Raw genomic sequence first — 18,131 nt, 5'->3', positions numbered from 1 at the left:
TGATATGATCTAAGTTCAAAGCTAGGTGCATTTCAGAATACTTCAATATTTCTTTGAAGGAACATCTTTATACATATATCTAGTAGCCTGTTACTCTTGAAAGGTTTAAAATCGTGAGCTAATCAACATTTTATATATGTACCAACAGAAAGTCTAGAACAAAGAAAGTAAAGTCTGAAGTGAAAATTTAAAAAGAATTATGAATGATATATTTAAGCACAGATTTTTAAATGTAGACAACTATTTTATCATAGTCCAAACGAACCGGCTTGACTGATTCTTATACAGGACTGAAATACAAGTTACATAAACGTGAATTTAAAAAGCAACTGTAGTTTTCATTTTTCTTTAGTAGCTTACTGTCATTGTCATTCTCACAAAGATAAAACTATTTATTGAAGGTCAAGAACTCTGCAGCTGACTCCTACACATTGGGTTTTTTCTTTATTCCCATGGGAAATATAATTTCTTCTTTTTTCCTCTCTATTTCTAAGCATAGAAATATCCGCTATTAATAATTAAAATATCTTTGTTGGTTATTTTGTTCCCTAAAAGAAGTTACAGGGTTTTTTCCTGGAATCTTGTATCCTTTAATTCTTATCTCATGGACACTCATTTTCACAGTCACAAAAAAAAAAAAAAAAAAAAAAAAAAAAACACTATTTCTATTTGACCTATTTGGAGTGGCTCTGGAGTTTGATCAGATCCTGGTGTTTGTAGACCTCTCCCTGCCGCCCTGCCGTTGCCGTGTTTTCCCTGGCAGCCCCTCCAGTGGGTGTGTAAATCCGAAGGTCTTCTTGAGGACGTATCAACCTCTTACATCAGAGTAATTCATCCCTCCTTACTTTGTGATGACTTGGCTTATGAGACATGGTGTATTCCATGAATTTCAATCTCTCTCTGGTCAAAATTTCTGGGAGATGTTATACATACACACACGTCCTGTCAAAATTCCTGGGGAAAAGTCAAGTTTTGTATGTATCTTAGATAACCTTTCTTTCTTCATTGATTATTTATATGGTTTCCAAAACTGCCTTCACATAAGAGTTACATGGATAGTCTCCTTAAAAATACAAATTCCTGGGCCATGTCTCTGATCTACTGGCTCAGAATGACTGGGGAATCTGTTAGTGCCACAAACTCCACAGGTGATTCTTATTAACTCAGCCCAGGTATTCAGCTGTGTTTGGATGGATAATCTCAATACCAATTTCCTGAGCAAATACGTCCAGCAGTGCTGGAATTATTTTCAAATTGGATGGCTCTTTCTTTTTTTTTTTCCTTTGTTATTATTTATTGTTTTCTAGCTTTATTGAGATATAATTGACATATAACATGATATAAGTTTAACTTGTACAACATAATAATTTGATATATGTATACACTGTGAAATAGTTTCTGCAATAAGTTAACATCCATCAACTCACTGTATGGCTCTTTCTGCAATGTTAGCAAAATGAGTTTGATTTGGGCAGGCCAAATTAGGTTAAGGTAGGTCAAAATTGGAATGGAAGTAATTACAAATGTAGGCTATTTCATTTTTGTGACCTTGGCCAACATCTCTTTAGTGAGGAGATTGATTGGGACGGTCATGATGGGCAGGTGATTTGATCTGTCAACTCAAGGCTGCGAATATCAAAGAACCAAGGGAACATGACACCACCAAAGGAACAAAGTAAAGCATCAGTAACCAACTCTAAAGAAACAGAGCTTCCAAACCACCCGACAAAGAAGCCGGAAGGGACAGGGGATACTTTTTAACCATACTGTATTTGGTGAAGAAAGTATCTCATGCAGAAGTTGGTTTTTGGAAAATGTTTGATTGACAGAACCTATTCTGTTCATTGATCCTGTTCAGGTGAGCTGTCATCATCTTTGCAGACCCTCCCTTTAATCATCTTCCCATAAATTTGTCAACTGCAGTCTGGGTTTCCTGCTCCGTTACCAGCTCTTGTGGATTTTTTACTCCTGGGCCTCTCTGCTCCAGCAAGCTGTTATTCTCCATTTCTTCTTGTCTGTCTCTTCAATTTATGGGGCAGTGGTTTGCCCTGTAAGTTTAGTTCTCTGATGAATCTAAGAAGGGTTGTAGCTTTAGTTTTTTTTTTTTTTTCTCTTGTGTGGATGGGAGTGATAATTTCCAGCCTCCTTACATGCCAGACTAAAAGCCACAGGTGCATTATTTATTATATAATCTTAGGCGTAATAGTTTCTGCAATTAGAACATGCTTATTTATTAAATGGATGGATAATGAATAAGTGAGTACAGTGAGAGTTTAGTAAAAAGGAAGCAACTAGAGTCACGATGTGACGGATGTTTTTATTCCCTTAGAAATATAAAATGGATCAAGAAAATAATTATTTTAGTTTTTTTTTTTTAATAAAGAGGATTTCCTAGGAAATAGATTCTGAAACTCTAAGACTTCTGTGTAGAAGCTTTGATGATAAATGCTCTTGAGGGTGAGGGAAGCAACACTGGACAAAGGTAGTTGTTCATCCATACAGTGCAGTTGCAACAGAGGCCTCAGCCAATCCTGTGGGGAGCTCCGGAGCTAGGCTGGTCCTTCAAAGTTGCACTTCTTGAAGCCAGAAGGCTGAGCTTTATACCCCAGTTTGTCACCTTGCCGAGCCATTTCAGTAGGCTGTCCCTGCGAGGGGTGACTCCCTTGGACAGAGAGCAATTCCGAGAACAAGAGTCAGCTGAGAGAAGTCAGTAGCCAACATTCTCAGTCGCTTTGGAGGTGACCACATCAGTCTTGAAGGGAGTGTCTGGGCAGCAAGCCAGAATATCCGCTGCAGTCTACTCTTGTGCTGCTTGGATCTGCTTGGTTAATGTAAAAATGTTCCTTGATCACCCCCTCCAGTATTCTATTCAGTTTCTTTTCTTGGTGAAACTCACCAAAGCAAGTTTAGTGGGACAAACTACGCTCCTCATCATTGCAACTGGTCTTGAAGTTGCACTAATTTCCATCACCTCCCTCCTCCACTACTCACTGTAGATTCCACTCACCCTTGGCTACATCCTCAGCTAGACTATTTTACCTAGTAGGGTGACCAAGGTACCCATCACTAAGGAGTCTAAGCCCCTGGTTACAATAACGCATTTCTACTAAACTTATCTATTAGCTGTAGACGTTTAGCAGGGGACCATCAAGAGACATCCTAATGGGCCACCTTGGTGCCAAACACGCGCTTCACTTTCCCTCTTATGCAACAACAGCCCTACATTCTCCTGATAATCAGGTTTAATTAACCCTGTCAAGATTGTGACCCTTTTTTTTTCCCCTGCTGGGCTCCTGGCATAAGAAGCCCAGAGTAGCAGCCGTAGCTTAAAATTTAGTGAGCTTCTCACTGTGATGCTGGAGGAAACCAGGGCTGCTAGACCAGCAGATCCTAAAATTGTGATGACATAGTACAGATTCCCCAAATCAACGGTAATATGGCAAACAGGGCCACTCACATGTCCATCTCGGTTCCCAGACCTGTATATTCTACTTACTGGGACACAGAACCACATGACCATTGCTGATTTAGAGTGCATTCTGTTAGTCAGATAATTGTGCACTTCAAATAATAATCTCTGGAGACTCTCCAAAACTATTGAGAAAGGAAATTTTTTTTTCTGAGTAAATATAACATTAATAGTCATAAAAGCAATAATTATATTTTTAACCAGTTGTGATGGTTAATTTTAAGTATCAAATTGATTGCACCATGGGGTGCCCAGACATTTTGTCAGACATTATTCTGGGTGTGTCTGAATGAGATTGTTTTAATCGGTACAATGTGTAAAGCAATCTTGCCTACCTTAATGTGGGCAGGCCCCAACCAAGTTGAAGATCTGAATATTTTTTTTTAAAGGCTAAGTGAAAGCAACTTCTCCTGCCTGACTGCTGAGCTGGAACTTCAGCCATTTCTTACCCTTGAACAGGAGCTCCCCCTGTCACCTCTCCTAGGTCTCCAGCTTGCAGCTGCGTAGCTTGGGACTTTTCAGCCTCCATCGTCACGTGAACCAATTCCTGGTATTAAATCTATATGTCTTAGATTTGAGCCAGTTTACAGACCTAGAATGAAACAGAAGCTGAGTCCCCATAAGGAAGGAGTCTGATACACTGTCAAAAATTTAGACTTTTCATCTTTCTTCTAGCCTTCCCCCAAAAGTTCTTACAGCTTTTTACAAGGGTAACAGTGCATTTCAGGAAAGAAATGATCAGGCCTTTGGGAAAATACTAGACCCTGGCTCTGAGGCCATACTAATTCCAAGAGACCCAAAGCATCACTGTGGCCCCCTATGCAGAGGAGGGGCTTATGGAGGTCCAGGGACCAATGGAGTTTTAGCTTAGGTCCACCTCACAGTGGGCCCAGTGTGTCCCCAAACCCATCCTGTGGTTATTTTCCATTTCTAGAATGTGCAATTGGCATGGAATACTCAGTAGTTGGCAGAATCCCCCCCTCCCCAAACACACTTATAGGACATTTAGTCCTGTCCAAAACATCCATAAGATATGTGGTCCATGAGACATTTGATCCACACCAAAAGGTTCTTGATAGCCGGTTGTACTTCGTCCTGTCTAAAACCATTTGGCGTGGATCAAATATGCTCATGGCTGTTTCATATAGGACCAAATTTCAAGGACCTTTTGGCATGGACCAAATGTCTTTTGGATGTTTTGAACAGGACCAAATGTCTGCTAACCCCCCTGACCTGCAAAGCTATTGCTGGGGCCTTTGATATACTGACCTTATCCATCGGTATGCATGCTCCATGGCTCAGTTCCTGGGCCCCAGATTTCTTAATTTGTTTCTTGTTACTAGGGAAACTAGGTTCCCTTGGTCCTTTTAGAATATCCTGTACCCGTGTAAAGGGAGACAGGGTGTGGCTTACACGCTCCCTATCTCTGGGCATGTGTGATCTCCTGGCTAATGCAAATGTCTCTATCAGGACCTTTGCCATGATACATGCTGGACATCCACACCAGGCCATCGCTGTAGACTAGTGGGTGTTTGAGGACTGGGTCCTTTCTGTCACTTCTCTCAAAAGTTTGAGAGAAAGTTTGTCCCCGATAAACTCTATATTGTATCTGAACCATGCGGCACTGGTGATTTGTGCCCCCTTGCATGACACTGATAATATCCAAACACAATTTTAAAAACTGCTTTCTGTGGCCTGTAGACACAGAGAAATGAGAAAAGAAAGAGTTAAGAGGAAGAAAGACGTTCCTTTTTGCAACTGCATTCTGTTCGTTTCTGGCAAACAGCTCATTTCCGGACTGTGGGTTATTGGCACTGTTTAAAAACAGAAGTTTAAGGTTATAAATTTAAGCTTTGGTTTATAAAGAGAAGTTAAAATCACAACTCCTGTTTAACATCCAACTCTGTTAGTTTACCCTCATCTTTTTTTTTTTTTTTCCAGTTTGTCAAGTTTTCTTTGCGTTGCCATCAATGTCTGAAGAGGTCACTTATGCAGATCTAAAATTCGAGGACTCCAGTAAGACTGAACATATCCAGGAGTTTCACAAATGTGGGATAAAAGGTAAGAGTTTGAACTAGCAATTTGACAATAATCTTTCAATTTGAAGTTTTAAATAAGCCTCTCTTTTTTCACCAAACCTACCACAAATATCCAGATCGAATGATTATAGAGGTTTCTTTTTTAAGGCAATGATAAGGTCATTGAACACGCCATCTTTTACAAATTTTTCTGTTTTTTAATATCACACTCAAGATAATTAGTATGGGAGAGTACTTTCGTATGACTGGATTGTGAAACATTTTTTTTCCCTCATGGAAGGAAGCCATGGAACAATGCACATATGTTGTGCAGGAAAGTCATGGTTTTGCATACTTTTTTAATAAGAAAATGCTTGTGTGTGTGTGTGTGTGTGTGTGTGTGTGTGTGTGTATGTGTGTGAATGTCTAAAAAAGAAACAAAGGCAGAGACACAAAGAGAAAGGCAGAGAGGATCTTTAGGGAATTATATTTGACTTTCTACCAAATTAAGCCCCAATTGTTTCCTATTTCTTTTGGAGATCTTTTCCCAATTTACTAAAACATAGACAAAGTTCAGTGGAGTGGAAGCCACATCAGGGACTATAGGGAGAAAAAAGATAAAGAAATATTGGAAGATACAACATTCAAAGCCACCCTGTACCTGGAAGCTTTGTATTTTTTCATTTAAATTTAATTTTGATATAAATGGACGACTTGTGTGTACTTTCAACTTACGTTTCAATAAAGTGCACCTTAATTTCCATCCTACTCATAATCCTGTATTTCTCTTATTGTCTGTAGCTCTGACCTCGTGGCTCGTGGCTTGTGGCTTTTTGGATGAAACTTGCCCCAGAATGTCCGTACTTAAAATCAGTGTGTATAAATTAAAAGTAGATAGGAGAACACAATAAGGTGGTAATACAATGAAATTAAGAGAGAAGAGTAATGGAAAAGTTCTCATGTATTCTTTAAATGACCCCCCTCCCCCGCCCAATGTAACTCTCTTTGAAGTTCTGACTTTACTGTGAACAGAATTTTTAATGCTAAATTTTGGATCCACTAACCAAGCTTGGATCCATTCATCAGTACTGTAAACCTGAAGAAAGGATAACAGTTTAATTCTGTGGCTCCTTCCTTTAACATGGATCTTTTTTTTTTTTTTTTTTTAAAGAGTGAGAGGTTAAGGATTTTGCAAAAGTTTCGATCTTAATTTCTTTATTTGTGTTTCTTCTTTTTTATGGTTGGTGTAAGAGGATCGATCATGAATTTAACAAATCATGAATGAGTGAATGAATGAATGAATGAATGAATGAATGAATGAATAAATAAATAAATAAATAAATAAAATTAATTTATTTTAATAAATAAAAATAAACTTGATTGCCCTTTACATATCCCTTCTCATTTCCTGTCCTACTAAACCTTCTTATTCAGAAATTCTTCGACTCTGCAGTCAATGTCTGGTTGACTTTCTCAATTTTGTCTAATTTCCTCATTATTCAGCTTAAATTCTATACTGTGTAATATAAACTTTGTATTATTTAACATCTACCCTTACTCTCTTATGTATGTGTATATATATATATGTATATACCTCCTCCTTGTGTTTTTTTCCTTGAAAAAATTCAATTCTTATTAAACTTAAATACTACCTGCTCTGTGTCCCACCCAAGTAGCTGAACGTCGTCGATAAAACATACACAAACGTGTGAGCCCAGTTTACTCTCATCTGATGGGCTTTGCTCCTATTTATTTCATTCCACTCCTTTACTTTCTGCTACCAGCGTCTCCATCCTGTCGCATCCTCGCTCATCCTCTCCGCCTTACTGCTAGATGATATTTACAAGGTGCTTATTTCCTCTTATCATAAGACAGACTTTCTCATTTGGCTCTAAATTTCAACCCAAGTGTCCTTCTCCAAGACATTTCCTTTACAATTTTCTCCTTTCTCTCCTACTTCACTATTCTCTCTCCCCTCCTCTGGCCGATTATCCCTCCCCAGTGCACCAGCATGCTCTGCTACTCCTATTTTATCAGAACACAATCCCTGCTTGACCACTGAAATCTCTCCATTTATTCTTCCATTTCTTTGTTTATTTTCATAACCCAACTTTTTTTTTCTTACTGAAGTATAGTCAGTGTACAATGTTACATCAATTTCCAGTGTACAGCATGTTTCAGTCACACATGTACAAACTTATATTCCTTTTCATATTATTTTTCATTATAGGTTACTGTAAGATACTGCATATAGTTCCCTGTGCTATACAGTAGGTCCTTGTTGTTTATCTATTTTATACATAGAAGTGTGTATCTGTTGCTTCTTTTTTCAACCCCATTTTTACCTCTTTGTTTCTGGAATCTGCCTATCAATTAACAGCCTTTTCTTTGAGAACCAATTTGCATGTAAAACAATTAGTATCTAGTTGTATCTAGTATCTAGTATCACTCTTGAGAAGGATGTCTTAGGCAAAAGTGAAAGTGCTCATTTCTCTTTTATTTATTTCCTTAATTTTGTGCCTGAAACCAGCTACACTTTAAATGAAACGTGCAGGTGAAATACCGATGCAAGCTAAGGGTTCGAAGTAGGCTTCTAAATACCGCCTAGGGGGGCTTTCTCGCTCATCGCATATTAATTGACATCTATACTGCTATCCCAATGGGAGGAAATATCTGCAAAAGATGAGACTGACAAAGGCTTAGTTTCCAGAATATATAAGTAGCTCATACAACCTAATAATAAAAAACAAACAACCCAATCCAAAAATGTGCAAAAGACCAAAACAAGCAATTCTCCAATGAAGACATACAAATGGCCAATAGACACATGAAAAAAAGCTCCATATGGCTAATTTTATCAGAGAAATGCAAATCAAAACTACAATGAGGTATCACTTCACACCAGTCAGAATGGCCATCATTCAAAAGTCCACAAACAATAAATGCTGGAGAGGCTGTGGAGAAAAGGGAGCCCTCCCACACTGTTGGTAGGAATGTACCAACCTACAATTGGTGCAACCATTATGGATAAAAGTATGGAGATTCTTCAAAAAACTAAAAATAGACTTACCATATGATCCAGCAATCCCACTGCTGGGCAAAAATCCAGGAGGAACCTTAATTCAAAAAGACACCTGCACCTCAATGTTCATAGCAGCACTATTTACAATAGCCAAGACATGGAAACAACCTAAATGTCCAATGACAGATGACTGGATAAAGAAGTTGTGGCATATTTATACAATGGAACACTACTCAGTCATACAAAATAATAAAATAATTTCATTTGCAGCAACATTGGTAGATCTGAAGATTGTCTTTATAAGTGAAGTAAGCCAGAAAGAGAAAGAAAAATACCATATGATAGCACTTATATGTGGAACCTAAAAAGGAAAGATAAACTTATTTACAAAACAGAAACAGGTTCACAGACACAGAAAACAAACTTATGGCTACCAGAGGGGGAGGGGGGTGGGAAGGGATAAATTGGGAGTTTGAGATTTGCAGATACTAACTACTATATATAAAATATATAAACAAGTTCATACTACAGCACAGGGAACTATATTCAATATCTTGTAGTAACTTATGGTGAAAAAGAATATGAAAATGAACATATGTATGTGCATGTATGACTGAAGCATTGTGCTGTACACTAGAAATTAATACAACATTGTAAACTGACTATACTTCAATAAAAAATATATACATATAAAGGTATTACAAAAATATCCGTGAGTTTCTAGCAAAACATTTCTTTACCAGGAACATGTGAGGAAGGAAGTAAAGGCAAAATAAATGAATGCATGATTCAAATTAAGACATATACCATTTCAGGCATCTTTGCTAATTTTGCTTTCCGCAGAGCCTCCTGCTCCTTCCCACATATGGCGTCGAAGAGCCTTGGCTCTGATTCTTCTCTGCCTTCTGCTGCTGATTGGACTGGGAGTCTTAGGAGGCATATGTATGTATTATTATTATTGTGTTTATTGACAGGGAAAACACCTAGAATTGCATGAGTTGTACTCCCTGAACTGAAGCATTGGAATGATAGGTGATAACACCCACAAAGTGAATTTAGATAAGTACTTGCAACATGGTACTTAGTCTCTTTCCCTGACTCCTGTGAGATAACTGCTTCTCTAGACCTTCAATATTCTTAATACAATTCAGCCAAAAATGGGTGGTGGTTGTATTGAAGGATTACAATTTTTCATCATCATCTCTCTCTCTCTCTCTTTTTTAATCTGGAGTTTATATAACTTCGAAGACAGACATGGGGGAATTGAATAAACTACAAGAGTTCAAAGAAGAACTTCAGAGAAATGTTTCTCTACAACTAAAGCATAACATGGATAGTTTTGAGAAGGTCAGGAACCTCTCGATCACACTGCAAGAAACAGCCACCAAATTATGCCATGAGCTACATAGAAAAAACCCAGGTAATTCTATATTTCTCTCTGAGTTATTTATTACACCATGAACTAAACCTAGGAGTCACTTGAGAATCATTTCATCACTAGCCTTTCTCTAGGAAGCCATTATATGGAGCAAAGAATTAAATGTGATTGACAGAAGCTTTGTTGACATTTCTGTCTAGTTAGAAGATAAACAGAAAAAAAACCCAATGATAATATAGGCTCCCAAATTATCAGGAGATGACAGTTACTTACTAAAACATTAGACAGTAAACAGTTTCTCTAATCTGACATTTACCTCGGCTATTTGGACACTGAGGTCAACAGAGTATAGGCACCTCTTTATATCCTTTATGATGGACAGCGATGGAAGATGGGTCCCCTCTTTATGGGTGACCGCGGTGCCAAATTTCAGTCAGTGTTGGATAAGAGTCAATAAAAAAAAAAATCAAGTCAAGTCTTACTCTTGGAAGTGGGAGGAATTGGTCTTTTAGTATCTCTAAGAGTTTCTATAGTTATTATAACTAAACCTTGTTCTTTGTCGTCTTGAGAAGTGTCCCAAATCTTCAACAAGGCAGAGTGCCAGGAGCGCTCTAGTGGGAAGGGGCAGGATTGACGTAGGTTTGTAAGGTTGATTCTCATCACACAACGTTTCTTGTAGTTAACTTTTATTGCCATGTAGAAATACACACAATGACAAGGGAAAGAAGGAGGTTAATTCATCGTTATCCAGGGCTCCTGAGGTAGGAAAATACATCGGAATCCGAGTGTGTAGTTTCAAACGTATTCCAACCATGTTTTGCGGTGGTGCATGCAAGCCTGGAACTCAGGATGTATTATTGTCTCCACCTTTGATGTTAGAGGGAAAAAGGCAAGTGAATGTGGTTAATTTAACACAGAGAACAATGGGGATACTAAGAATTGGGGCGATGATCCACATAAACATAAAACTATGTTCTTCTTCCAGAGCACAAATGTAAACCTTGCCCGAAGGAATGGATGTGGCATGACGACAGCTGTTATTTACGGGTTGAAAGTTATGAAACATGGCAGAAGAGTGACGCGATATGCTCGAATCACAATGCCAGCCTGCTGAGGATTAAAAACAAAAGTGTACTGGTGAGACCCCACAGATCTCTGCCTGTGAGGAAGGAAGTCACTCTCCCCATCACAGAACAGAGAGGAGTGAGGCAGGTTGGGGGAAATTTGTACTAGTCCAGACGTGATTCTGGCTTATTCTAGTAGTGGTATGAGGTGACTGAGAGTTCGTATATTTATCTCAGAGGACCAGAGCCAGAGTTGGTCATACAAAACCTTAGCTTAGGGCCTTAGCATCAGTGAAATTTTACAGGCTGATGGGCAGATGGATACGTATGGGCACAATGAATCTCTAGGTCTGTCAGCATTTCCAAACTGGAATTTTAGGGTCAACTCTCAGAACACAGTTTCTGAGCATTTATATAAAAACAGAAGATCTGGAAATTATTCCTGAGTATTACCAATTCCATAAAATCTACACAGGAGGAAGTTCTTTGTTTCTGCCAATTTTGTATTTTTTAACCGTATACATATACTAGAATAACAAGATAGTTTTGATAAAATATGTATAAAAAGTAGAGGGGGCGGCTAGGGCTGAGTGATAGAGCACATGCTTAGCAATGAACCCAGCACAAAGTCCTGGGTTCAATCCCCAGTACCTCCATCTAAATAAATAAATAAACCTAATTACCTCCCCCAAAACAAAAACATTCATTCATTAATTTTTTAAAAAATAGAATTAAGTTGGGGCGGCAAAGACAAGTGCCAAGCAGATACATTGCACTGAGTTCCCAGGTTCCAGGAAAAGTGAATTCTCTGGACGACATATTTATACATTTATTTATTTATTTTCTAATATCTAAATAGTATCTCTATATTTTACTTATTAATTAGCATTTCTAGCTTTTCAGACAGTAATCACATATTTATTTTAAGCAAAAATATATTTTCCCAAAAGCCTCAGCTTCTCTGCCGTAATAATCTTCGTCCTCCTTTTTAGAAGAGGAAAAATCAATCCACAGTCTCTTCCTTATCTGATTATTTTCAAATAACCCATCTATAGTTACTTCGTCAACAAATTACTGAAATTTGAGGAAAAAAACTGTTACTTTGGTAATAAAATTCTGGACTGGTTTTGAATTCTGTTCTATACCCATTCATCTGACTTTGCCACATTTTCCTCCTATTCCTATGTTTCTCTTAACTTGTGTTTTCTAGTGAGTAACCACTTCTTTTACCCCCAAACTGAATATTTACTGCTTAACATTTGAAATCTGAAATTATGCACTTCATTGACCTTAAGGCAAGGTTATGCATGGATTGGTAAATCCTTCTCCATGTGAGACAGTAACTGAGTATAAACGTTGAAGGAAATCTTACAGTAAGGGACACTTCGTCTCAATTTCTTTTGATGGCATAGAAAAGCAGTGGTAGCGTGTCAAAGATGTCACCTTAGGGCAGTAATTTGTAGGAAATTACATTGTGAGGTTCTGTACAGAAATGGGAGCTAATGATTTTAGCAAACCATCTCTATCGCCCATAGGAATTTATAAAATCCAAGAGGTTATATGGATATTGGCTGGGATTGTCTCCCAGAAAAGGGAACCCAAACACCAAGCAATCGGATACGGCAATTATCTCCTCTGACTGGTAAGTCTGAATTCTTGTTGCATTTTTATAGGAGGTTTGAGTAAAGCTGTTTTCCTTGGGAAGAGTGCAGAGTAGAACTTCAGCCAAAATTGCATCCTCAAAGAACTCTTTTCCATCAGGCTTCTGTAATGTGTTTACAGTGCAAAAAGTTGCTGCAAATATCTTCTTATTTTCTGGACAAGTCACTAAAGAACTTATAGTAGCCAAATAAAGGAAAACTTCTGTAATAATGCTCTTATGTAAGAAAATTACAGAAGATGATGAAATTCACTAGCTTTGAACATGTACTTAAAATTGTGTGAAATGCTGGAATTATAGAGAGGAATGAAAGCTTGATTCGTCCTTTAGTTACTTAATCTTTAATTGTATGCACAGGCTAGTTAATTCTACAGATTAAAAAAATATTAAGTGATAAACGTTTCAGCAAGAAGACAGAATAGCTAAAAATAAATTTGAGCCTTTAAATTTGTTATAACTGACACTTGAAGTGGCCATTTTTGAACAAAAAATTTAGAGATTGACTAGATTGACTGGAAGAGCATTTCTGGTGAAGAGAATAAAATGAACATGGATATGATACATTGCACATATAGGATATATGCAATATTTTCTTGTGTAATATATTAAGAAATACAGCTATAAATATACCATTATAAATGGATTCATATGTTGTATTTGTTCTCGTAATGACGTGAGAAAGGCTTATATAAAAATAATGCCAAAATCGGTTTGTGTTTTATAATTACTTAAACTTGGGAAGTGGACAGGATTAGATAAAGAAAGAAACCAAAGCCTCAAACTGCTGTATAAAGTTACAAGCTCACAAGCTGATACACACTTGTGGGTCCAGGACACACCAAGCGGGAGTGAACTCGCGACAACTGTGTTGGGTGCTGTCATCCTGAATCTAAACCCTGAGATTCCCCCATACTCACATGTTGGGCAAGGCAGCAAATAGAAGCTTTGATTGTTTTTGTCTGTTTGTTTTGCCTTGTTTGCTTTTTCCATCAGCTAGAAATAGTAGGTGAAGGAAAACAGGTCAGAAAGGCAAGGCAGCTGTACCTTTGGCGATCCGCAGCGCTAGGACGGGATGAGGGATAAGATATGTACAGACGAAGGAGAGAAGGGCACATGGTCCAAAGCTCTCATTCGGAGTGAGGGACTAGAGGTAAAGGTAGTGTGAGCGTCAGGGGGCAGTATAGATGGAATCTTGTTTTAAAAAGTAGAATTTCCATGTGCTTATCCGAGATTATTGCTAATGAGAAAGTAATACATAACGGGATGGAAGACACAGCAGATACTTCCAATTATCCAGAAATAATACAGAAATAAAACTTGTATAATAATATATGTATATAATATATAATCATATATAATGCATATGATTTCCTTTTTTATTCTCAATGTTATTTTTGGATTTGCTTCTGGAAATTGGCCATGATCAATAACACCTGTATTGTGTCACTTCAAATAGGAAATTTCACTTTTGAAAATTTAGTTGATGAACTTTTTATATATTCATGACCATGACTTACTGACCCAAGTATTGATGCTACATTTTCCCCCAAAGATAATTTATTTAGTTTGCAAGTTTGTCTTTAATGCGTAGTCCCTCATCAGTGATTGGGGGCTGGTGATTATTCAGGACTTCATAGTAAAATCTCTGAAAAATGGCTGGAGGGAAAAACATCACTTCAAGATGATGTTGAGCCTAAGGTATCCTAGATTAGGTTAATTCTTGGCGTTGGTGATTGTGAAAAACATTTGAGAAGGACAGCCTTGCAGATTAACTACTACTCTAGGACCACTGGTCCAGTTTTCCCAGAAAGTCTAATGGAACTGCATTGTGCTAAATCATATTAGATGTTGGGGAAGGAAGGAGCTATGACCAGAAGTAAAGGATGACAAATATCCCAGATGTGCGAAAGCAGAACAGACAGAGAGAAATCAGGCGGTGTGTGACCTGGCTTATTTGTCAGTAAAAATAGGTTACTTGGACCCTCGATATTATAAATAATAATTAAACTTTATTTTAGAGAATGCAGACCCTAGGAGCAATGATATGCTGGGAAAGTCTTTTTTTTTTTTTTTTCTGTGAATATGTTTCAAAGGTTGGGCTTGCCAAGGGTAATTCTTCATTTTGTCTTTCAGGTATACAAGAAATACAAATGGCTTAAATGATAAGTTAAATTGTGGTTACCTACATTACTCAAATGTTTATTACACATCCTGCACTGAAACACAAAGAATTATATGTGAGAAGTTGGCCAATTCAGTGAAGATTGAGAGTGTGCTAACGACTGAAGTGCCAGGTGGAAGGACGTAGTGAGTTGCAATTATTTTGCCCAGCTACTATCCTGAGATTAAAGGCAACTTTAGGGAGCATACATCTTGTGGACCACACAGACGACTGCAGTGAGATTACATTTCTGCCTCTCTCACAATTTATATTTTCAAACTTTCTCCTTTCTCCTCATTTGCTGAGTGAATAAAATCTAAACTCCTAACTAAAGTTACACCTTATTATCCAGCCCAGATACTGTTGAGCATAAATACAGTGTTTTGGGTGAGAATACAGAAAACTGAAGCTAATTTTTCCTGCTTTTCCAGAAATAAGGTAAATACCAACCTTACAGAAAATTGAAGAAATTATGCATCAATCATATTTCTATATGTTAGCAGTGAGCAATGCAAAATAAAATTTATAAAGCAATATCATTGATAATGGCATCCAAAACAAAATAGTAATAAATATAACAATAAAAATGTGGAAAACCTCTGCATGGGAATGTTATATGCAGTGTGATGCTTTTTGCCTCATCCAGAGTTACACCTCCTTCCGAGGGATCTCCACGTCCAGTGACTGGTAAACACAGTGCAGCAAGGACCAGGGGCTCGTTGTAAAATGCCTCAAAGAAAACAATAAGCCGTTTGCTGTCCAGTTAACTAATATTCACCCATTCCACAATGGAAGAGCCGCGACTCACTTTAACAGGAAGAGATGCATATTTTGGGAATGGAATTGTTTGTCCTGCCCACAGAGTTCAGCCAGAACCACTGTCCACAGGCTTAGTTAGAGAATAATTTGATCAGCTGGAAGGTGATCTTACATAACATCATGTCTGACCAAGGGACACACTTTCTAGCACAGAGGTAAGGGAGTGGACAACTGACCACGGGATCCACTGGTTATATACCACAAACTGAAGCCACACAAATCTGCAGGTCACACAGAGCAATGGGAAGGACTAAGGGCCTGTCAAAACACAGCTGCAGAAGCACCTCAGAGGGAACCCTTAGCGACAACATGACAGTATCTTCTAAGTTACAGTGTGTACTTTAACTCAGTAACCTTTACATGGTGCTGTGTCCTCAGTAGGTAGACGACAGGGATCTGGAAACCAAGGGGAGAAGCCAGAGTGACCCCACTTGGGAAACGGGGCTTCTGTCCGAGGAACTCGGGGTTCTGTGGATTTAGAGAATCTTGTCTGTAAAGGCCAGATCCTTCCACTAGGGGGCACGAGATCTCATTAAATGAATGTTATCTTGGGAGGAGTAATTGACTCTGATCAACAGGAGAGGGCGTAAGGTTGCTGGTACAGAAAAGGGACAGGAAGAAACACGTGCGGCAGCCAGTTGCCCTGCTTGAGTACCTCTGTATGATCCACGCCCCGCTTTGATGGTAAGTAGGCATCCTCGGCGGGCACAGCTTGAGAAAGGTCTGGCAGACGGGCTCAAGCCCCAGGCAGCTGACGGGCAGAGAGTGAGAGGAGTCTGAAGGAATCACAGAGGAGCGATCGGGGGCTAGAATTCATTCCGCACGTCTTCCTCTTACAAGCTTATTCCAAGAAGAGAGACGTACCTTCAACCCGGACTTGCTTCCCTTCCACGGACGTTAAGCTGTAGTGACTCTGTGATGTGATCCAAGAGCCCTCCCCCTTCGGGACTGAAGGGCTGGTTCTGCCAGTTGCAGGGCGAGCTGTCAACACGCAAATATCAAATGTGAGCCTTCGCCTCCGCCTCCGTCGAAGAGAGTTAATTCAACCGAGGTCACGCTCCCTTCCCAGGGCAGCTCATAGCCAGTGACTAGTGATGCGGGGCTGAGGAGGTCTGGCTGCCTAGCCCTCACTGGGGAAAACTCAGGTCTAGTGCAGCTTCTGAGCACCGTCTGGAGCTGACTGAGGCCTCCCTGAGAGCGCGTCCCAGCCCAGCTTCCCCTCTGCCCAGTCCTGCTCCCTTTGGTTCTCTCCACAGGTGGACATGCCAAGGGTGTTGCCCAGTAAACCTCCATCGTACTAACTGATTGCAGAATCTGCTTCTTTGGAAATTAAGCCTTAAAGAAAACCTTACTAAGTGGAGAGAGAACTATATACTTAGATTAGAAAAGTTCTTATTCTTGGGACGTCAAGTTTCCCAAATTTCCCTCTGGATTGAATACAATCCCTGAACTTTTTCAGATGGATGTTTTTAAGTGACAGGCTAATTCTAAAATTAACATGAAAGTGCACAAGATTTAGAATAGCCGAGAGAATACTGAAAAAGAAGAATATTTGGAGAAATTGTAGTCCTGAATATCAAGACTTACTCTAAAGCCACAATAATAAAACAGTTTTGACTTGATACCAGAACAGATATACACCTACAGGACCAGATCAGGGGTCTAAAAAGCGACTTATAGGTATACGATTACCTTATTTATTTAAGTTTTTACTGCCATTAGAGGTAAAAAAAATGATAGTCTTTTCAATAAGCAGAGCTGAATTAATTGGACATTTGCATGGAAAAAAATCTGATAATCTACCTTATGCCATGTATAAATATTAATTCAAAATGGATCATATAACTAAATATGAAGCTTCAAAATATAAAGCTTCTAGTATAAAGCATTCCTCACATCTGCTGACATCTTTTCCAGCACTATAATTTGCACTTTCTGGAATTTTAAGTAATAGAATCATTAACTAAGTGGATTTTTTCGTGTGGCTTCTTTGCATAAGAATAATTACTTTGAGATTGTATAAGTTGCTGTTTATATCAATAGTTCCCTCTACCTACTTGCTGCATACTCTCCTATTGTTTGGACATGTTAATCCATTCCTTGCTGATGGTCATTTGGATTATTTCTGGATATAATAAATAAAGTTATTATTTACATTTGTACATGAGTCTTTATATGAGCAAACACTTTCATTTGTCTTTGGTGATACTTAACAGTGTAATGACTGGTTATATGACAGGTGCAGGCTTAACAGTTTAAGAACTCACCAAATAGTTTTCCAAAGTTATTGAACAATTTTACGTCCCCATCAACAGTGTACAAGAGCTCTGTTTGCACATCACCAATCACCAGGAAAATGCAAAACAAAACTACAATGGGATATCACCTCATGCCTGCTAAGATGGCCATCATCAAAAGCGCAAGAAGTAACAAATGCTCCTTAGAATGTGAAGAAAAGGGAACACTTGCACTGCTGATGGGATTGTAGTTGGCGCAGCCACTATAGGAAACAGTATGGAGGCACCTCAAAAAATTAAAAA

The 18,131-nt window shown here is 38.5% G+C and overlaps 1 protein-coding gene across 2 annotated transcripts; it reads left to right on the top strand.

The window, feature by feature from the left end:
• The first annotated feature begins 5,236 nt into the window (after positions 1–5,236).
• Positions 5,237–15,372, top strand: CLEC12A (C-type lectin domain family 12 member A). Of its 2 annotated transcripts, XM_031444121.2 has the most exons (7): positions 5,237–5,306; positions 5,411–5,530; positions 9,353–9,451; positions 9,741–9,929; positions 10,873–11,024; positions 12,487–12,593; positions 14,745–15,372. In XM_031444121.2, the coding sequence occupies exons 2-7, from the start codon at positions 5,440–5,442 to the stop codon at positions 14,917–14,919; spliced, it is 813 nt and encodes a 270-aa protein (XP_031299981.1). In that variant the 5' UTR covers positions 5,237–5,306; positions 5,411–5,439; the 3' UTR covers positions 14,920–15,372. The 2 variants fall into 2 exon arrangements, with proteins under 2 accessions (XP_031299981.1, XP_010989087.1); XM_010990785.3 differs by lacking the exon at positions 5,237–5,306 and having other exon boundaries at positions 5,336–5,530.
• Positions 15,373–18,131: the final 2,759 nt, after the last annotated feature.

The sequence above is a fragment of the Camelus dromedarius genome, chromosome 25 (genome assembly GCF_036321535.1).
Source record: "Camelus dromedarius isolate mCamDro1 chromosome 25, mCamDro1.pat, whole genome shotgun sequence".
Lineage (NCBI taxonomy): Eukaryota > Metazoa > Chordata > Mammalia > Artiodactyla > Camelidae > Camelus > Camelus dromedarius.
This window is presented reverse-complemented; position numbering and strand designations above follow the sequence as displayed.